The sequence below is a fragment of the Ciconia boyciana genome, chromosome 3 (genome assembly GCF_034638445.1).
Source record: "Ciconia boyciana chromosome 3, ASM3463844v1, whole genome shotgun sequence".
NCBI classification, from domain to species: Eukaryota; Metazoa; Chordata; class Aves; order Ciconiiformes; family Ciconiidae; genus Ciconia; species Ciconia boyciana.
In genome coordinates this window covers 127,497,589-127,519,873 of record NC_132936.1, presented here as the reverse complement: position 1 = coordinate 127,519,873, position 22,285 = coordinate 127,497,589, and the positions used below count along the sequence as shown (strand labels likewise).

Below are 22,285 nucleotides of genomic sequence, written 5' to 3'. Positions count from 1 at the left end.
TACAGGAAACATAAAGCCAATATTATTTAAGTAATCTAAAGAAGTTTTCATGTCTCTTTTCTGTTTGATATCTGGCAGGTAATCATGCCCAGTGCTGTGGTGAGAGCTCTTGGTAGTATCAGAGGAGATACTGCAAATTACAAAACCTCTGGAGTTAGGCTCGACAGGTAATTTGATAAATCATTGAAAACAAAAACAGAGGCTAGAAAGGTATTGCTGTTCGGTATCTATGTGAATCACGTATTTAAAAGGCAGGCTTCGTTCCCAGTCTGGCGCTGGTAAACATGACGTGCTTCATGAGCAGCCATTGCATGAAACAGCAATTTGTTGCCAAGAGTTCCCATTGCCTTCTTTGCAGTGCCGCTGTAATTTGCCACAAAATTGTGTCTCTGAAGCGAGAAGCAACGTGAGAACCCATTTATCTGCAGGTTTATGAGCAGGAAGAGCATTCTCCGAGTCTGACAGCAAATTCTTCTGGTCTCCAGCTGCAGCTGTGAGATGACAGATCTGATTCAAAGATATCTCAATGCCAATAAAAACCGGGGCTTTCAGGCTGCATCTTACTGCCCTGTGGCTGGCTGAAGCCCCCCGGCCCCACCTGGTGCAGTTTTCCCGAGGCAGCAAATGCAGAGGTGATACTGGTATATAAATACAGAGTTCATTCCCTGAGCCAACTCCAGCCTGTTCTCAAGCAGGGTCACCCAGAACCAGGTGCCAGGACCATGCCTGGCTGGCTTTTGAGTATCTCCAAGGATGGAGACTGCACAGCTTCTCTGGGCAGCCTGCTCCAGTGTTTGACCGCCCTCACAGTAGAAAAAAAAAGATTTTTCTCAGACCACCTCCAGGACAAAGTGACTGGAGCTCAGTGGCCAGCAGCAGGGCTCTCGGGGCTGGGGAAGGACGTGGATCACTGCTGAAGGTTTTAACAGGGCAGCTTTCCTTCCAGTGTACCGGCTGAAACGGCTTGTCCTCAACTTCTCCCTCTCATTCTCTGCTGTAGCATCTCCTTCTCCTGGTGTGTCTCCTCTGTGTTGTCTCTTCTTTCCCCATCTGCAGCACGCTTGCTTCTTTACTTGTATTTCAAAGTGTACATATCAGGTTTCTTGGATGAAATCCCAGAGCTCCACATGTGGCTACTTGTGCTGGCTTTAACCCAGATTTCTGGCCAAAGGAAGAACGTGGCGCTGCAGGACCTGGTAGTTATGGCCAGGGATCGCCTGCTCCCGTGGTAATGACCTCTTCCTGCCCAGTATTTCGGATGCCCAGCACAGCAAGGTTGCCACCTGCTTTGGAGGGAGCTGCTTGAAACCCAGAGCAACCCTCAGGTGACATTTCAGATGCATTCAGTAGTTAAAGTTCAGACCTGCCATGCCTTGGCAAGTCCTCGAGCACGTGCTTTGTTTTCAGACCGCAAGACGCCCTGCAGATGTACTTGCGTATTTTCAGGTAGCTGCACCTTTGAGTCCATCCTCACCTCCTCATGGGGGTTCAACAGGTGGGTAATTTACATGCATGTAAATTCATGCAAACGCACTCTGACCAACGGAGTCAGTCCATCAGCTCTAACCAAGGTGTTTCTTCTGATGGTTTGTTCCCCAAAGCCGCTACCAACTGATGTAGGAAAGGAACATCTTTAGACCAGCATCCATGCTGGAAAACCAAGGGCACGCTAATGGATAAAACCTGTTGACTACAGCCGCAGCCTTCAGGAATGCTTCCCGGGACCCAAGCTGCGCAGCTGGGGTCCGACCTTCAGGAACGCGCAGACAATGACTAATCATGAAATGTCCAAAAATATTTTGCCAGGTGTTTATTTCTCCAGGCAGCTGCCTTTTGCATGTTTACTCATCGCAGGCGAATACTCCACGTCCAATGTGGTGATAAAAAGGGCATTTTCTCATCGCAGGCAGGGAACAAGCAATAGCAGTTGGAGGTACGAATACACCCACGGCAAAAAGTTCAGAGCCAGATCATACGTCCCTGAAGACACTTGGGTCCAGGACATGGCTTCCACCCCTCCACAGAGAGCAACCAGATGCAAACCTAAATTCTCATCTTTTTTCCAAATCATCTGGATTCTCAGATCATGATGAGGGCCCATCGCTAAGGAAAATCATCACTGGGGGGGGAAATATATTATCGCTGTGAAGACAGGAGATGTGTACATATTAAAAAAAAAAAAAGAAGCGTATAGGCTACCTCAGATGTCTAAAAGTCAAGGGGCTTCTCTGAGATTATATGGAGGGGCAGACCCTTCCCAGGGGTGACCCTATTCTTTTGGATGCGTTCCCATCTGCCGTACGTGAAGCACTGCGGGCTGGCTCACGCCAGGGCTGAGATGGGTATGGGAACATGAATCGAGTCCTTGCCTAAATTAATGGCTGCATTATCATTAGAATACTGAATTATGGTCAGAGGCAAGGAAAGAGGTACAGGTGTGGGATTTTTTTGGTTTGTTTGGGGTTTTTTTCTTGCAGTAGAAAAATCTTGGTTGAGGACGAGCTGCAGGAAGGCACCTAGGTCCTGGCTTGCCGTGCAATCACCTGGTCCCAGGCAGTAGCCAAGCTTTTAGGGATCCACGTTGGTGCAGAGCGGGGATTTTGATGCCAGCTGTAGCCTGCAGGCACCAGGGATGCTTTGCTGCTTGACTGGACTTCGCAGGAGGGGTTTTTGCACCAATTTCAGTGAGTTTGGGGTCTTGCAAGGCAAGGCCACTTTCTGGGGATCGAGGGAAGATGCAGCTAGTCATTGCAGAAGAGCCCTAGTCCAATGTATTTGGACTTATTTCTTTTCTTGAAAATTCTCATCTGTTGACAGCTGGGATCAGGTGGAGTTTGTCTGGCATCACCCTCACCAAATCGGCAGCTATTTTAATAGAAGTCTTGGTCAAAATAAAGGCTGCTAACATTAGCAGTGCAAGGCTGGGACTGTATATCTGGCAAGAAATTGCTATTTTCTTGCCATTAAGAATAACTTTTGGGTTTTTGCTCTGTTTCTTTTGGCTGGGAGCAAGGTGCTAATATTAATTTATTCTCTGCGATCCTCTGCTAATCCATTTGGCCTTATGTAGGAGAGAGGAAAAAAAAAAAAGCCTTTTTTTCCCCTCTGCTGATTGCATATTTTTTTTATATTTAAATGCCTGTAACTAAACAGGAGGCGGTTTGTTTCCAAGAGGAGAAAGCACTAGCATCCTGCAGATATCAGCAGTGTCTGTTAGCCAGAGACTAAACATCATCCACCTGCTTTCTAGATTCTGGACAGGGAAACCAGATCTTTATAATCTTTCACAAACCCCCAGACTCAGCAAACTATTTGAATATGGGCTTGCCTGGAAATGTGGAGAGTTATGGAGTTAAAAAAAGGTTTGCGTACAGAGGGAAAGCTTGCCTGAGCTCTCCAGAGCTGCATCAGACCTTCGCTATTTCCTGGAACGTGACAAAATCATACGCTTCCAAAGGCAATTGCTGGTTTTGATGCCTATAGTTTAGCACGGGTTAAAATATTTTGCTTCTCTGGAAGGTACAGGGAGAAACAGAAGTTTACAATGTGCCAACAGCTTAAATATCTGTAATAAACAAGGGCACATAACAAACGAGCTGTGCGGGGGATTTATTTGGTAACAAAGGGAAGCCATCCGCTGATGCACCTCTCACATTTGGCTTTCCGTTGACCTAACAGGCCACTTGTCAAGAGCGTGGTGTCAGGATTGTAGTGAATTAACTCAAAAGCAGTCCACCCCGAAGCTGTGGGAATATATCCTATCGCCAATGCCTAAACGCAGGAATGGGCTACAAAGAAAAATTAGGTGGGGAAAGCGCTGCTCTGCATCAGTAATTCACAGGCGAGAGCCAAAAGCGCAGATGCCCTAATGCCAATCGGGTGACGCTGACCTGGCTCCAAGTTCATTTCTGAGAGACCTTCTCAAATAAGGGTCCTGCCCAGGGCCCTCAACCTCAGTAGGAGCCCTTCCAGTGACTTTTATAGGCTTTGGATGTGTCCCCACAGCAGTAACATGAAGTTAACATCAAAACTGTTGGCTCAATAGCGCAAGGGAACAAGAAGTGTTGAAAAGAGCTTTTCCCACCACTCCAGCACACCAGATCTCTCTTCACAACCCCTGCACAAAACCAGGGATCGTTTGGCAGGCTTTTTTTCTCCCTATGTAGCAGCACCCAAAATTGTTTACTGCATTGGTTAAAGTAAGCCCCATAACAGGAACGTGCACTAAACTACCTGATAGTCCAATATCAGAAAAGTGACAAACACTGTTATGTTTTCCAAGTGACAACTTGGCAAATAATTATTCATCATCTTGGTACCAGACGAAGGCAGACGTTAAGGTCATCGGCTTTGTAAAGCCCCAAGTTCTCGTGGTGGAGCCAAGCCTCGGGTAGGAAGGGATCATGATTTTAACCGCCCAGTTGAACCGACTCATCTAGCATAGGCCTGGAGAACATCATAGATCTTACACAATTTACATAACTTATACATTCCTAGAGTTTTAAAGCCAGGATGGGCTGTTAGTCCATCTAGTCTGATCTCATTTACCACCAAACGGACAATGTCATCCAGTTATTGAGTGCAGTTGTGGCTACCTAAAGCTTTCCCTCTGGAAGGGCGCTGGAAATCATCTGGAGACGAAGAAACTGCTATTTCCTTTTGGTTTGCTCCAGCAGCCAGTCTCTCTCCAGTGAAACAAACTGCACCTTGCTGAGAATTAAATTTTGCTTCTCTTTAGTATTGTAATATCTCCTTTTCAAGAAAAAAAATGCTAAGAACTTTTATCAATTCACGTGTTTTTCAAGTGACACCAAGGTCTTGGAATCTTTTGCCAGAATATGTATAACTCCTCCTTCTTGAGACTTAACATATAGGCAGCATAAGGGGGAGTATATATGGTATGTTTGATTTGTAGCAAAATCATATGCCAAAATGTATTATGCAGAGTAGCATTAGAGGCTAACCAGTACGCACCACTGACATACGGACCAAGAGCCTGATGTTTGTTTTTCATTAGGATTTTGTCTGGAATTTGCATTTTTAGACTATGCTGAAAGCTCTGTCTCTGTTTTGGGGACAACACTAAGGTTTGCTGAGTGGTGGCCTGGCTCCCTTTCAGGAGACCTTCAGTTTCATCAGCTCCAAACTTGGGAAAAACGCATTTTGAAGCCCCCTCCTCCTCAAAGGCTCTGCAGACCATGTGGTCAGATTCTTCCCGATGTGACGGTCAGCTGAACAGCATGGGGGATGAATCTGTCCACCAAGGAAACTATTCAAATTGGCCTTTTTCTATCCTTCCCAGAATATTTTCACTCCAGGCTCCTTAACTATTTAACCCATCTTTTTCCTTTCTCCCTGGCAAAGGGGCAGCCCAGCACAGACTGGGCTCCTGCTGCGAGCCTGGCACATAGGATACCCTTCACAGGTCTGCTCCTACCCTGCACAGGTCTGGCAGGCGCTCCCTGCCTGCCTGCAAATCCGGCAACGCTACCAGCATACCGGAGCGCTGCTGGGCTGCCGGCGGGACCAAGCCCACCAGCCAGTGGGGAAAGGCCAGCAGGAGCTGGTGGTGAACCCGAGCAAAGCTGTAGGGTTAGCTTCTCTGATTGCAAGCGCCTTAAAATAATTTCGTCTTGCGTGCGAGGAGGCCGAGGTTACGTCAGTGAGCAACTGGATGCAGATCTCTGGATCCTGGAAAGGATGAGCTGGGCTGCAGGCTGGGCTGCTTTTTCCAAAGTCTGCAGCATCCTCTGGCGGAGCGACAAGGAAAGGATGGCCATCCAGTGGAGAGGCACGGTGAGGTTTCGTCTTGCGTTGCCAGGGAAGAAGGGTTTGGGGCCTCTAAAAATGTACCCCAGCTTCACTCACCTGCAACGTGACTGGGAAGAGCCAAAACTGCAAACACCCTAACACCGACCAGGTGATGTTGTGTATGGGGAGCTACCCCCTGCGCTCCAGAAAGGAAGAGGCAGCCCAGCAATCAGCCTGGGATTTGGGGACTACATTTCCATTCCTTGCTTTGCTGCAGATGTCCTGGCTGACATCGGGCAAGCATCTGCAAATTTCCGACAGTTTGGTGCTGCAGGAGCAGAACTTGTATTCGCAGCAGAGTGACCTGGCTGGCAGAAACGCTCCCCAACTTCTCCCCTTTTCCTGGTCTTAGTCACCATGACCAAAGCCTTCACTCCCAGGCGAAGGAAGTACTCTGATAAAATCTGGGTTCCCAGGCTGCCGTTCTTTCCTGGACTTTGCTGTGTTTTGGCTTAAAGGGCAAAACGGGTTGTTGCGTCCTCTTTTATTACAACAGCCCTGCATCTGGAGCGCTTGCCTCACGCGTGGGGCACCTGGGTTCAGTGTCTTCCTCAGCCCGAGAGGACTCAGACGCCTCTGGGCTGCCTCCCAACCATTTCATCTCTCCTGTTGAAATGGTGCAGAAAAGAATTAATGATTCAGAGCGAATAAGACACCAGTCCCTCCCTCCTTTCCCCGCCCCCGCAGCAATCAGGACACTCATCAGGGATAAGGGAGACAGGGCTCAACTTCTGCTCTAGGAAGCCACGGGGTACCGTTCACCCCTGAAGTGCATCTGAGCGCCCAGGACATTTGGAGAATCAGTTCATCTCCTCCAGCCTGAGAAATGACTGGTGACAAAGGGTGGTGTGAAATCCAGCCTAGAGTCACGCAGTCGCCAGCGTGCTGGAGGAGCGTTGGGAGAATCCCTCCTGGGCAGCTCCGCAAAGATTGACACGCCGATACGACCCAGCGCAACAGCGCTGCCAACTTCTGCAGCAATTCACTCAATCCTTATGAAAGCAAGACTAAATTGGACAGGAGCCTGCACTTCATCTTCTCTCCCAACTCCTCTGGGTGAGAACTGTTGAGCAGACCAGGTTTCCGATAAAGTAAAAGCAAACACCATTCCCTTGTGCTAAGATACAGGAATATTATCCTGACATTTTAGCATGGATCACTCTTATTGCTGGCTCGTTCTCTCCACTCCTAGAGCTGTGTCTTGACAATAGAAACATTCCCCGAATACAAACAAAATAATCAGGGTTGAAAACCAAATTCATGGTGGAAGCATGCACTCCTCGGTGGGAGCTATCTGTCAGGCTAGATTTGCCTCTTGGCCTGCATGAATCTAAGCAAGTTGAGTTTGCACTAGTTATTTTTATCCTAAATATTTTTATTCTGTCTTTCCTACGGTACTCTTGTTTTCACATAAATGTGTGAACATTTTCTAATATCTGGCCAGCAGCCTGATAATTATAGGATCCGGGTGCAAGTTTGTGTGACAGAAGTATAGAAAAGAAAGGTAAATAGCGTAATAACTTTCAGTGATGTCTGCTTCTTCCTGTTTTTTTTTAACAGAGGAATTTATTTTATGTTGCCTCAAGGAATTACAATCATCGTCCAACATTTTTACAAGCCATTAAAATTTGAAGATTAAAACCCGCACTTCAGTAAAAAAATGCTTCCAAGGAGGAATTTATCTGTGATTTGTCTTGGAAACAAGATTTGTGTGTTTAAGTACTTGGCAGCCCACAGAGTGACTTGCCCCATCCATCAGCTGTTTAAAATTATTTCCTGTGATAAATGACAGCAATACAGGGTCACCGGTGAGAAACAGCAGCTCGTCCTGCAGGAACAGCGGTTCTGAGAGATGTGAGACCCTGTTTGTGCTTCTCCTAAGCCCAGACTTACCCCACCAAAGTTCAGATCCTTAAGTTAGTTCCTATAACCTTTCTCTTAACACTGGAAATAATCCGCCAGTATCCCTACTGGGAGATGGTGAGGAGCTGGATCTTGCTGGCAGAGCAAACTGGGCTGTAAAATGAGCAAAGACATTTATTGCGCCTCAGGAACAAACCCACTGTGGACAGCCATTGGCAACAGGAGCAATTTAACCTGATGGAACGCTATGCTTTGCAAATGTGAAAACCAATAGTTTTGACTTGGAATTTTTTTCAGTTTTGTGGAAACAGCTAAGCACAAGCTATGAAAATTCATGGATTTTTTTTTTCAATTGACTCTTCTTAGTGAAGATGTGGACGGATCATTGGAAAAACAAAGACCCACAGAAACTGTTAATTTTATTGTAGTCTGGCCTGGAGACATAGAGAGATGGTACTGTACCACACCAGAGGGAACCGAGCCCTGGTAGCCAGCTTGAATCGGTTTTCAGGTCTGGGGCCCTGAAATCTGATCTGCTGTGAGACTGGAGCAAAGCTGGCTCATCTTCTCACAGGAAAAGCCCTCGTCGCACAACTCACACAGAGATCTGAGATTTTCTTCTGCCTGAGGCGGGTACCCTCCACAAAATATATCTGTGGACTGGCCTATGTGAATAGGCACAAGCAAGGCCTGGCACCCTGTGCTCCTCCTGACAGTGGGCCTCTGCTTGCAGGGGGACGATGCTGCTCTTTCTTGAGAGAAAATAATTAACAGTATAGCGGGAGGCACTCCAAGTAAGGGGGTAAACCTGACCCCTGCCTGCAATTCTGAGGAATTTTGAGAGATTCGCCAGGAGACCGTCCCCTGCAGCGCCCAGCAGCTCCTCTCCTCAACGAGCGCGGTGAACCGCAGCTGTGCGGGCCCCCTGCCCGCGCCCAAGATGGCTGCCTGCTCCTGCCCACCGCCTCCCTCACTCAAGATGGCTGTAAAAGCCAGGCGGCTGATGTGGCGAAGCCGGGGCGGTCATGTTGCTTTCGGGCAGCAGGGCCCTGCCAGGATGCCTTCCCCGCGCCGTACCATTCCGCCGAGGAGGAGGGAAGGGGGGGGTGGCGGTGGTTGCGCCCGGGGGCGGTGCCCGGGCGGGAGGAGCGCGGCGGGCGCGGCTGAGGCGGGAGCGGGGCGTCCCGCCTGGCAGGGTAAGGCCGGGCGGGGGCCGTGAGGGGACGGCCGGGCTGGGCCGCGGGGAAACACCCCCGGGGCCGCCGGGAAGGTGAGGAGGGGGCCCGGCTGCTGCTGCTGCTACCGCCGCCCTGCCCGGCGGGAGGATGAGCACTGCCGTTGGGGCGCAGGCCGGGCCTCGACGCCTCGCAAGCAGGCATGGCGGCGGCGAGGCCTCAGCCGGGAGCGGGGCGGCCTTGCGGTGTCCCTGGGGGCGGCCTGTCCCCTGCGTGGGTGGCGGGTGGCAGCCAGCCTCCCCATGTCTCTGCGCTGGCGTTGCTCGGACCTCCGGCTGTCTGCTGTGCCGTGAGGAGACTTACAGTGTTGTCAAGCTCAGGGAAAAATGTCTTTGGTTTCTGGCTCCCTTGCAGGGCTCAGGGGGAACCTGTGTGTGCTGCAGGCTGTTTGTTTACACGCAAAGTAAATGGTAAAAATCAGAAGATGATTGCAACTGCGTGTTATCAGTGGTGTAAGGAATGACATGGTGCGGTATCTTTCAGATAGGATTGTGAGCGTTAGTGCTGTTCCACCTGGAAAGTGCGGTCAGCCTTGATTTTCTCACGTGAGGAGCATTTCCAGTTGTGTCTCAAAGGTAACGTACTTGTTTTTTAGAAAGGCAGAAATCAAAGTTCTATATGTTTTAAAAAAAAGAAAAAAAGTACCAAACAACTTTGACTCTTGGAGGAATTTGTCCAGCAGTGTGCTGGAGGATAAACTGGGGTGCTCTGGATGGCAATTCCTCAACTTACCCAGCAGTGCACAAACAGGCCAGAAACTGTGGCAGGAGAGGTGCAGTTGGTACTATTTGCTCGGTGTCCTGACGTACCTAACTTTACGTATCTGCATCGTGTGGGAGTTTACGTGAATAAGCTTAACTTCCCAGGTGATTAATACAGTTGAGTAACTCCAGCTGTTATTTATGTCCTTGTAATGCTCTTTTTCACCTATGTTAGCTTATTATCTCACTCCTATTGTATTTTTGTTATCACAATCCGTCTTTAAGACAGGCAAATGTTACCTGATTTTACAGGAAGAAAACAAAGCAAAAAATCAGACAAAATATCACAGGTATGGCTCGTTTGAGGACTGAAGCTAGGTCTTAAGCATCTTTGGCAATGAGTCTTACTGCCCCTTACTTAGGGCAGTTTGTGTGCTTTTAAATATTCTGCCTGTTGTATTGCAGTTCTGGTTGTTCAGTCTGACCTCGAGAGGTTCGTTTTATCGGTCAGGATCTGGGATGTTGCACTGCTGCTATGATCTACCCACATTGGTCTTATTCTGCCAAGTGGTCGCCCAGGTATCAAGAGGAGCAATTACATGCTCTTACACTATACCAGCACTTCAAAGAGTGCAGTTTGAGCAGTTTCTGCAGAGGATAAAAACAATCAAGTAAGAGCATGCCAGGACTCTTCCCCCCCCTTAACACCATGAATATTTCAAGGGTTCTCATTTTGATCACTGTTGGGGCCCTTTGTTATACACGTACACACAGCTATTGAGAGTTTAAAGGAACCCTTCCTGGGAAAACAAGTTAAAGAATAATTTCCTCCTCGCTTCTCTGAAGAGAAACTTAAGATCTAATTGAAAAGGCTTGGGGAGAATCAAGCAACCAGAGATTATCTGTATTTTGCAAACAGCAGGGCTTATTTCTGTGAACTAACAGAATTTTTGAGAAGTATGCAATTCAATTTTTTTGACCTATTGGGTTTTTCTCCCCTAGATACTTGGGTGTATAAATCAGTGTACCTTCGCTGTCTTCACTTCAAAAGGGCTATATTGTATAACACCATTTAAAACTCTGGCCCATAGAAATTGCAAAGTAGATGTGAACAGTGAAAGTCCAAGAAACAACGATGTCTTAGAAATGTTTACTGTCCTTCCTACAAACATCTTTGTTTACTGTGTTAATTATCCTGAATTAGAGAGCTGCTATCGACTATGTTGTTGCATCATAAAAAAAAAAAGGCGCTGTAGCGCAGAGCAAATATAAATCTCTTCTTGGAGATTGGAAGCCACTGTTAGGCTTTATTTTTTAAAACGGTTGTATTTATTCCAGTGGCCTTATCAGGAACTGTAATTGAATTGAAATACATTTTGGCTTTTGCAGCGGTTCTGTTAGATTAATTATGTTTTCTGTAAATCTTGCATACGTGCAAATTCTTAAAAGTATTTATTCCCTTATTACCAGGCAAAAAGCTAAGTTACAAACAAACACGTAAAATGCAATATGTGGAAAAAATATTGTTTTAGTTTAAATTTTTCCCGTGAAGTCAGTGTCTCGGAGACTAGCAACTTGTTGCTTTCAGAAGTAGCTTCAGGGTACAGCAGGATGATGTTTATGAGGGCTATTAACCTCTAACCAGCTCCCTTTTGCTTCCTGGTTTCCTAAGTGTAACGGGATCAGTGGTATCTTTCTCCCAGCAGGCTGTGAACCCTGCTGCCTCCCAGGAGCAGCTCCGAAAGGGTTTCTGAGGGTGTGAGAAAATAGCAGAGGGGTTGAGGAGCGGCAGAGCGCGCTCCTCCTGCTGCATTGCACTTTTTCCGCCTTCGTGACTTGTCCCATGTTGCCGCTCGGGAGCTTGTTCTGCCGGGTTAGGGTGGCGTGTTTGAAGTAGAGCAGGAGAGAGAAGTGCCGATCATTTCGAGATTTGGGCTGGCTAGAGCGCTGGAAAGCGAAAGAGATGGGGTGCAGCTCTGGGAACGTGTGGTTTACGGCTGCAGTTGGGAGCGAAAGTTACAATTATGAAGACTGGGGTGCCTTGTGTTCATAGATGGAGAGATAGAATTAAACCTATTAATGATGTTGCCATTATTTTTCCTATTCGATTACTGGTGGTTATTTCAAGCCAACGTTAACGGGCAATTAGAACAAAATATGTCATTCTCTTTGAGTCAATAACTGAATGATTTACTGCAACATTTGTCATCTCTGTTCCCATTGCTGTGGATGGGAATTCCTCAAGAATCTTCTCTTGTCATTAAGTGTTAATGAGGTGTAAGGAGAAAATAGCTTTCCTAATCCATTGGAGATAAGAAGCTGCTTCCTTACCCCCAAAATGAAAGCAAAATACTCAGAAATCTTCTATTACCACAACTTTTTTTTGGGGAAAAAAAAAAAATCTTACATACTGTTTTATACCCCTGAAACATTGTGTTCTCAACTTCGTGAAACCGTAAAACATGAAAACAAACTATATGCAACACCACTTCAGAAAACTGAAGATCAATTTCCTCTCCAAATGGTAACAAAACATACAGTCTCATTTTTTTCTGAATTAAAAAAAATTGATGAATTTGTGGTGTTTTTCATTGGAAAGACATTTCAGTAAATCATTTCTGGGCTGATTTAATCTAGAACCAGCTGAACTAAAGAGATGATGTTGGAACGTACCTCTCCATTTGGCTTAGTATCAGATACTAGTGTTAGTAGAGCTCACATGGGAGCGCGTATCAAGAATTTATCACAGATGGGGATCTTGAGAAGGAGGAAATTAGCACATGCTCTGCTCATTGATTTCTTTAAGCACTACTGATCGGTGAGCTTCGCAATGCTGGGGTCAGTTCTGTGCAGAAATGAAGAAGGATATCCTGTTGGAAAACGTTAAGAAGGGCAAGCCAGGGGACAGATTAAGTGGAAGCTTTTGTGAATTTGTGGGCTGAATATAGGTATTAACCTCCGGGTCTTTGTTTTTTCCCCGCAGCCTGCAAGTGTGCCGTAGGAGCTGTTAGGGTTATGTCTCCACATAGCCGGTGATCGCTGGTAGGGAATAGTTGGCAGATGTTGAGTTGGGAGCGTTTTAAAGAGGCCTGCACATTTGTAAGACAGAGGCTGTGATAATTATCGAACGTTTGTAGGAGTCTGGATGTGAGCAGTCCTTTTCTGATAGAATTTAGACAATGCTATTTTGCACATCCCTCCCCCTCAATTTCTAGCTTCTGTGGGATGTTTCAACACGCAATTTGTTTGTCTTTTTCTTCTAGTTGCTTTTCCTAAGCATTTTTCCTGTAGTACTATTTTTGTTTTCTTTTCTCTGAGTAAACGTCTTTGAACTTGCTAGCAGTGAGGAGTGCAGGAGTAAGGAGGTTCTGCACCAGTTAGGTGCAAAGGCTGAGATCCCAAGCGGTCCCTTTGATTGGGTCGGGACTTCTCGCAGGAGCTCATCAAGTACTCAGGATCAAACCCCCAATTAAGTACAAATATTTGAGGTTCTGCATAACTCACATTTACAGACATCTTATATCTAGTAGAAATCTTCTCCGTTTCCTACAAACATAGCTGGACACGTTCCAGTGGCACTTAATGGGGTCATTAGAAAATCAGTTTAAACCTTTAAATGCAGTTTTTAAAACATTATTTGGGGTGTCACAAGCATTGAATGACTTACGCCTTGCAGATTAGAAGATGATTATCCTCTGCGGCACTTGCTGCGGTAGCTTGTAATAGGAAGAGTATTCTCAAAGCTATCTCTTAAGCTTGCTATTCAAACTTACCCACTCTAGGCTATGTATTGTATTCAACTTCCTGGTACTTTATGTTGAAGACACATTTGTCTTCTTAATCAGACAGTTTATATCTGCCAGCAATGTATTTAATATAATGTCAAACATAATTTAGATGAGAAGTGAAAGTACAGTTTGGTGTCATTTTCTGCCAACCATTATTACTGTGGGAGGGAAGCACATCAAGCCAAGCTTAAACAGAGCCTTTAAGCAATAACAAGCTGATTCCTCTGTTTATTTTGGCCTAATGTTCTTCCCTTGGTTACAAAGCTGTTGTAAGCATGTGCTAAATAACAGACGTTTAAAAACCATGCTAGATCAGGAATATGAGCTTAGAGGATCAGATCAGAGCATCTAAAGGTCTCAGTAAGGTTGACAGCATCGTTGTTGTGCTTTATGGGCAAGGATAAATGAGACTTCTTGTTCCAGCAGCATAGGTGTCATATGTGGGTTGAGACAGGAAAGCCACAGAGTTCTCTGGCATCGGATTTACTGTAATAATAGCTACTGTTTGTCTCTCGAGCTGGTGGGGAAATGCAAACCGTTCTTTCTGAAAATGTCAGAAAACTTCCGACCCCTGTGTTTGTTGATTGAGAAGAAGCAGTTCTGAAATATTTTTCAAATAAAACACTACTACCTCCTAAAAAAATTTGTAGCTATTTGTAGATACGTAGTTTGTCCTTGTATATTATTTAAGTGGCTAAATATAATAGAAGCTTACTAACTATCGTTATTAACCCCTAGGTCTGATTGCTTACAATGGGGGGGGGGAACAGAAACAAAACTGAACCAGATCCAAAGTTTTATCCCCCTGCTTTGGCACAAGGGGCTGCCTGGCACAGTGAGTGGAGCCTGGTGGGACTGTGAAAACACAGGCTCTGTTTCAACACCAGCCTGGAAACAATCAGAAGTGAAGTGACTTGCTATGCTTCAGTTCCCTTGTGGTACAAGAGGGGTGGGGAAAGATGCTTGTTTCCACTGTAAATTGTTGTGACCTCTACTGTTGAAAAGTGCTTGTATGAAGAATGTTTTGTTATTAAGCTGGGCCAATCACATTACTTGTATTTCGTTACTGTTACCATCTGTGCTACAGAATGCTTGCTCTGAAGGGTTATCCTAGAGTCTAAATAAACCAAGTGTGTTTGCTGATGATGGTTGCCTTGATAGAAGTAACCTTGAGGTCTTTACCACATCTTGTAAATTAGGAATTAGGACATGGATCTCCACTGAGCTTTTTCTTAAGTGATTGATGTTGTACATGAGTGCAAAGATAGCTCATGGAAGAGGGAGAGCAAGCATTCAAACATTTGTCTGTTTTTCTGGCAGGATGGAGAAAAAGAAAATTCTAATGAAATCCAAGGTTGCTGCTCCTAACCTCCTGAGGGCACTGCATTCTCTGTACCAGTTCGGTCACCTCTGTGACGTGACAGTTCACACACAACACCTCGGAATACAGGAGGAGTTTCTGGTTCACAAAGCTGTCTTGGCAGCTTCCAGCAACTATTTCAAGGGGCTTTTCCTGCACAATGAGATGCTGGATACCAAGAATTGCACAGTGACTCTGCAAGACATTTACACGGAAGAGTTCACCTCCTTCCTGGAGTTTGTTTACACTGCAGAAGTGGAGATTGAAGCGGAAAAACTGCAACGGATGAAAGAAATAGCCGAAAGACTTGAATGCAAGGATTTGCTTGATATTTGTGAAGAAGTGAAAGTAGAGGGCAGGAAGGGTTTAGATTTGAGCCTCCATCTGAAAGGTCAGCTGTGTGAAAATGGCGGGCCACAGTGGACTCGCATCCAGCAAGAGGAGAACCACAAACCGAGTAACTCTTCCCAAGTTGTGGCAATACCCATGCAGAAGAAACTTTGGGATAGGCAAAAACATAAAAAGTTGTTGGCTGGCTATGAACTCATTGAAGGCCAACCAGCAAGCCTGGAGCAAGAGGACACTGCTTTTCCAGAACCAAAATCCAGGACAGCAAAGCTACCAAAATGTAACAAGACAGATACCAGAAACAGACTCAGCGTGGATGTCGTTAGTCTGGAAAACGAGAATAGTCGTTCTCTCCTAAGTCAGACTGAGTCAAAGGAAGCCTGTGTAGTAATTAGGAATGCGCTGCCTGAACAGTGGGAAGATGAAAACAGTTTAATTTCCAAATTTGCCAGTAAAACCGAATGTAGGAAATCAGCGCGGCACATGGCAAAAGTCTTGCCGCGGATCCCGTGTGAGAAGTGCAACGAATCGTTCCGTGTTATCAAGCAGTACCAGTCACACATGGAGCTCAAGCATGACGTTAATCTGGCTGTCAAGTACAGCTGCAACACGTGTGAGCAGCTCTTCTCCACTCACCAGAACCTCCAGCAGCACCGCCTCGCTGTTCATAGTGACGAGTGGGGCTTCTCCTGCATGTTTTGCGACAAGAGGTTTAAGCGCCAGAAGGACATAAACGACCATGTCCGCAAGGTGCATGAGAAGAAGCAGGATCCCCAGGCCTGCCCGTACTGCGACAAGGTCATCAGTTCCAAGTGTGGCCTGACAGTCCACATACGAACGCACACGGGGGAGAAACCTTATAAATGCGAGCGCTGCCCTGCCAGCTTTGCTCAGAGGTCTGCTTACAATACTCATGTAAGGTATAGCATTCTCTGTGTGTGTGTGTGTGTGTGTCCATGCGCACGCAGGAAAACATGTTTTCTTTCTGGGTGCCAGGATAAAAGTGTTCTTGAAGTCCTTGCTGCTTTAGTTCCAGAATTCCTTGGATCTGATCAGAAGTGTGTTGAAATGGGCACAGATTTTTTCCATTGACCTCATCAAGCTCTCAGTCCGGATTACTGGATTGAGGTCTCCCAGACTGGGAATTTTTCCCGTTGAATCAAAGGGGACTTGTGCAATCGGATATCTTAGGTGATTTTGGAAGCCTCAGATTTGGGGTTTTAAATAGGAGACTGAAAAAAATCGGCATCTGTTTAAAAAGCACAAGAAAATGCCCATTTCATAACCGTCAGGGCAGTGTGGTGCTTTTTAGTATGGTTTTCATGGGCCAAATATCCTGCATGCTGTTTTGCTGGGCAGCGTGAGCTTCCAGATAGGCAGCACTTAATAAGCCTGACTGAAAAGAAGATGTTGAAATTGTGCAGTAGCTTCCAGAACTGCAGAAGTCACTGTACATGTCAAATATCTCCGTACCCTGCCTGTGTGGTACAGGAGATAGGTGGTTTTCTACTGGGTCTCAGATTCCCTTTTAAAAAAGTCAAAATTTGTTTGTAGTTCAGTCCAGTAGGAGAAGAAACATTCCAGATGTGTCACGAGTGCAATGACACTCAGTGCATGTTCCATGTTCCACGCACTGAGTAGCGATAAGTAGAGTTAACTGCTGCAGTTGATGGCTTACAAGGGGATCTGTTTTGTTTTTCCGTGTAGGCATTTAATCTATATTTCCCTTGTTTTAAGTCCATAATTTCTGACCCTGTCTACCATGGCCTTGGAGGAAAATTCACAGTCCATCCTATGTTACTAGTCAGTTGATGAATACGTACACTTGAGAGGCTCCATCCTTGATGAGCTGAGGCATTTTAATTTTCTTTAATTATCTGGTTCAACTCTACACAAAATTTCCCTGTTGTTCGGCTTTCCAAGCACGCTGTTAATTTCTTAAATGGTGTGAAGAACAATTAAAAGGAAATGACTCTTCCTCCAAGGCAAATGTGTCTGAATTGAAACAATTAAACTTATTGAAGTTGTGCTGTTTTTATTTTAACAGAAAAATCCATGAGTCTGGGCAAGAGAGGAAACTTATGCCTGTCTATTGGATGGTAGTTCCGCCTGCACATAGACCAAACGCAACAAGCTGTGACAAAGATCCTGACAGAGAGACGTGGGATGGAACATCGGAGGCTGAACGACAAAAGTGTGCGAGGCACGAAGAGGCCACGAGTCGTGAGGAAGAACTGGGGGGTTCATCTGTTACCGAAGCAGACTGTAGCAATGAGCAAGAAGAACAGAAGCGGAAATATAAGGAAGCTGAAGGAAGAAGTGAAAAAACGAGTGAAGAAGGGAATGAAGATGAAGGTGACATGAGTGTGAAGGGAGAGGAGGAGGTAGATTACGAAGCGGGGTATTCGGAAGTTGAAGACAATAGAGATAATGAGGAGGTCTGTACTGAGGAGGACGATGAGGATGATGAATACTCTAATGAGAAGGATGGTGAAGAACGTGAATCGGATGAAGAGTTTAAAATAAAGCGGGTAAATAAAAGTGGGGTGAATAACAAATCTACCTATGTAATAACGTGTGATAAGTGTAACGAGCAGTTTGTTTCCCGGAAAAAGTATGTGGATCACTGCAGAGATGTCCATCAGTGCTTGCCTGGTAAAGTCTATCAGTGTGACATCTGCAGCAAGTCGTTTGCTAGTTACAACAGCTGGAAGGAGCATCGAGCGTGTGTCCACACTGAAGAAAGGCAGTTTGCCTGCACCCTTTGCAACGCTACTTTTAAAAGAAAGAGAGATGTGAGGACACATTATATGCGGAAGCACGAAGGCAGAGTCAAACGTCCTCTCTGCTCTGTCTGTGGGAAGATCCTCAGCTCCCGAACAGCACTAGTGTTTCATATGCGGACGCATACAGGAGAAAAACCTTATGAATGTGGCATTTGTCATTCAAAATTTGCTCAGCCATCGCAACTTAAGATCCATACCAGGTCAGCCTACGGTACTGCTTCTCCCATTACCACTCCCTGCATGCCCAGTGTACTTCAGCTCTTCTTTTTCCTCTTCTGACTTCTCAGTTCTGAGTAATTCTCCTTGTGTGTCCTTCTAACAGGAACACTGGGATATAATTTGTTTTGTAGTTTCTGTGATTAATTCTTTTACGTAAAGGCTTTGTGTGCAGCTGGTCATTGCGTCAGTTTTAGTAAGGATTTTGAAACAGATGCTCTATCCAAACTTATAAGCGAAAGCCAGTCATTGGAGACAGTCTTCAGAATAAGATGATGGCCTTCCCTGATGACAAGTAGGATAGGCTGAAGAATTAGTCAGGGACCTCAGAGAGCCAGATGCTGAGCCCTGCTCACTCTTTATCACTCTGAGCAAGTCGTTTAGTGTGGGATTTCATTTCTTGTACGCAACACAAAAGCTGGGCTTCTCATCTTGGCTCCCTCTGTAGTCATTGGAGCTAGACCGGGTGAATTGCTCTCTGGTGGTGTCTATATTAAATGTGTCCTCTCCCAGGAGAGGGTGAATCATCCCATGGAATTTCACATCTTTCTCCAAGCAGGGAGCATAGCAGATAGCTTATAAGACAAGGTTAACTGTTGGAGGGCTAAATGGGGCAAGAGAGATGCTGTTACTAGAGACTGTGGACGCATACAATGGGGAGAGTAGCTTGCTTCTGTCTCCTAAGTGTTCTTACCGTGATTTTAAAAAAATTGTGAGGCATACTGATTCGGGACCAGCAAAACATCTGAAATGTCAAGATAATCTCTGGAGCGCAGCAGAGCTGCGCCGCCTGTAAGACGCGGTATGACTGCAACAAAACAGTGACTCATGGGGTTTGTGTTGGGTAGCTGGCTGTCTCATAGTTGCAGCATTTTGCCTGACAACTCAAAATTATCCATGTTTTTGCACATCCGTACTATTTGGGTTAGAATAAGGGAGGTCAGCACAGTGTTAAGACCAAACATTAGGCTCAGACTTTCTCTGATTTGAGCTAGTTTAAAATCAGATATCCAGCATGTGTTTGGAAACACTGCTTGCCTGACTTTCCTTAGTGCCTTTTGTCTTAAAAATGGGAATATCCTGCCAGTTAAAGTTTGCAGGCCAGAGGACATGAGGCAGAGGGATTGCGGAAGCCAAGAATGTGGCCCACGGTGTCCCAAGAGATCTGCTGCTGGCATTGTGCTGGGGACAATCTGGATGCACTTTCAGTCTCTAGCACAGCAGCAGCTTGTCATCTTCCCTGCTTTCTCCCTTCCGATGCTGATACTGTGAGCTGTAGCTTGTGAAAGAAAGGTGGAGAGTGAGGAAAAGGCAAACCTTAAATGGGAATTTTAGTGCTTTAGTGTAGCACCTATACTGGCAAACTCTCTATTTCCTGAGTGAGCAGAATGTACTTTTTTCCACTTCATTTAAAAAAAATGAAGTATGCTGCCTGTAGCATGTGGAACGTAATTTCAAATACGGTATTTCAAGAACGCACCACGAGCTAGTTTATTAATAGTCATTTGTGTTTCGCTTCATTTAGGTCCCATACAGGGGAAAAGCCATATATTTGTGAGGACTGTGGGGCTTGCTTTGCTGATAAAGGCAAACTCACCAGCCACAAAAGGACCCACACAGGTAGGCATTAAATACTTTTGTTCCTTCCATCTGGTTTCTCCCATCGCCTCCCTTTATACTGCTAGAAATTGCTAGTTGGGATTTGAAGAAGATGCATGCTTTTTTTTTTTTGGTAACTCGCAGAAGAGACTTCAAGTACCAGGAAGGAACTACTAGGGCTAGAAAGACATTTGAAAACCAACTTTGAAGTACAAAATTCTGCTGAAAGAATTCAGAAGGTCTTTTTCTCTTTACTCAGGAGAGCGCCTTTTTAAATGCGATGTGTGTGGAAAACATTTTGCCACCAATGAATATTTAAAATGCCATAAACGATGCCACATGGGTGCCAAGCCCTACAAGTGCGAGGTTTGTGGGAAGATGTTTGGACTGAGAGCCTCGCTAGCCCAGCACAGTAACGTCCATGCAGGTAACGAAACAAACTAATTGGGGCTGGGAAAATAAAGAGCACTGGAAGCTTGGGTCTGAAGAACTTTCCAGTTTGGATGGTGACATTTTATTCCAGAACCACTTTTATAAGCCCCTTGAATTAGGTGCTGAGGAGAAGCAGGGCTCATACCAGTCCTGACTTGTTAAACAGGGCACGATATCGTCTTGTATCATATCAGATGATGCTTGCCCAGAAGACTGAGGCCTGTTTTGTGTTGCTGAAGGACGTCGGAGCAGAGAGCGGCTGTAGTTGCTGCTATTCCCCTTGCAAGGTCAGGGAGCTGTTCTCAGGCTTTCCTTTGCAGCCAAGAAATATTTATCACATAACCTTAAAAACCAGGGCCTCAAGCACCTCTCTCCTACGTACAGCGCTTTACCAATATTGATCTCTTAGAAATTCTTTACGCTTTTTGTCTGCTGAAATCAAGACCAAAAGAACCTGCCTTCTAACTCTGTGCTTCCTGGGTTTTGTTCTCGTTTTTAGAGACCCGTCCGTATTTCTGCGAACAGTGCGGGAAAACGTTCACCCAACAGGGCGCACTCCGACGCCACCAGCGCATTCACACCGGGGAAAAGCCGTACAAGTGCAGAGCTTGCGAGAGAACCTTCACGGACATGTCCACCTTGCGCAGACACGTGTCGGTACGCTGCCCTTTGGGCCTCTTCGTGGCAGGCAAACTGCGGTGGTGACATTGAACTACCGAGAGAAGTTTCTTGGTTTGATGAGGATTCACGTTGGTGCTTAAGTTCTGATCTTTATAAAAAAGAAAAATGTGGAAGAATGAATGTTAGGGTTGGGAGATTGCTCTACCATCTACAGACAGCTTTTAAAAATACATTTCTGAAGTGTGCAGAGTTTTCCTCCAGCAGCACAGCAGCTCCCACTACTGGCTGTCAAACCAGCCATCTCCCAGCTAGTTGTATTGTCTTCCAGAGGAAAACCTCATCTTAGACAGTGGTTATTTAAACTGCTTATTACTGATGAATCCTTCGCTTAAAAAAAGCAATGGTACCGCATTTTGTGTTACAATGGTCTCTGCGGTCTTTCAAGCCTCTTACACAGAGGCCGTAACATGATGGTTCATAACGTCTTCATGCTGCAGATGAATATGATTTTATGTGTTTCTGGCGTTGCGATGTGCTGAAAATTGGATTGCTGAGCTTAGCTGTTTTCGGAGACCTTCGGGTCCTTGAAGCGGCTGCTAAGACAGAACATAAAGTTTTTTTCCAATTACAAGTTTTTCACTTAATGTTTGCCTGTGTGCTAAAATTCTGCCTTCTTTTGGAAGCGTTCCCTGACAGCGGAGCCAGAACATCAGAGCCTTTCAGAGTTCAGTTTTGCATTTGAGCACAAAATCGCTGGGTTAACCTTGGTTCTATTTGATTTTTGTACTGGATTAAATCTTCAGTTATTGTTAGGAAAAACTTGGATGTAATTATGTTCTCCCCCCCCCCCCTTTTTTTTCCCCTAGATTCACGACCGGAATGCTCACTGGAGAAGTTTCTTAATAGATCTTACAACCAAAAAAGACCATAATTGGTCCAAAATAGAAACATTCTCGGAAGCCTGTATGGGTGAAGAGACTGCGCCGGAAATTTGGTCAGTTGACCAAGGTAAACTTTATAAACCAGAAAGCGTTATTCTTAAAAAAGTAGAACACGTGCCATCTAGCGTTAGTAACGCGGCGGACGCCGATCGCTCCCTTTTATATTTATAACGCTGGTTATCGCCAGAGAACTGTGCAGGCTCTCCAGGTCATAAGAGGCCAAATTAGCTCTGAGCGTTCGTTACAGCTGCCGGGTTCAGCTCTACCGTGTGGTGTCGTCTTCACACGGCTGAGCTGGAGTCCCAGCCCGGCAGTCGGAGAAGGGGTTCGTCGTTCTTGTTAGAAGTATCTCTCCGGTTAGATTGTAGATCCATGCAGAGGTTTATTTTTTACAAAGCCTTGGATACATCGCGGGGTGTCTCCTTGGGAAAGCACGTGCAGGTTTGTGTGTGTATACAGTCGATGGAAATTGATTGGGGGTTGTTTTTTTTTTTGTAATAAAGATGCGCTCATAACGTCAGTGGCCATCCATCCCGTCACTCATTTATTTGCCTAGGTTGGACTGCGTTAAACTCGTGAACTGG

At 45.6% G+C, this 22,285-nt stretch overlaps 1 protein-coding gene across 6 annotated transcripts; it reads left to right on the top strand.

Annotated features, from left to right (window-relative positions):
- Positions 1–8,829: 8,829 nt before the first annotated feature.
- Positions 8,830–22,233, top strand: LOC140649838 (uncharacterized). Of its 6 annotated transcripts, none has more exons than XM_072857621.1 (8): positions 8,830–8,870; positions 9,393–9,484; positions 14,719–16,026; positions 17,154–18,092; positions 19,634–19,728; positions 19,967–20,134; positions 20,639–20,796; positions 21,627–22,232. In XM_072857621.1, exons 3-8 carry the CDS (start codon positions 14,720–14,722, stop codon positions 21,870–21,872), a joined length of 2,913 nt encoding a protein of 970 aa, XP_072713722.1. In that variant the 5' UTR covers positions 8,830–8,870; positions 9,393–9,484; position 14,719; the 3' UTR covers positions 21,873–22,232. The 6 variants fall into 6 exon arrangements, 5 of the variants coding, with proteins under 5 accessions (XP_072713722.1, XP_072713726.1, XP_072713723.1 ...); XM_072857622.1 differs by lacking the exon at positions 8,830–8,870 and adding an exon at positions 8,880–8,944; XM_072857624.1 differs by lacking the exon at positions 8,830–8,870 and adding an exon at positions 8,924–8,944 and having other exon boundaries at positions 9,397–9,484.
- Positions 22,234–22,285: the final 52 nt, after the last annotated feature.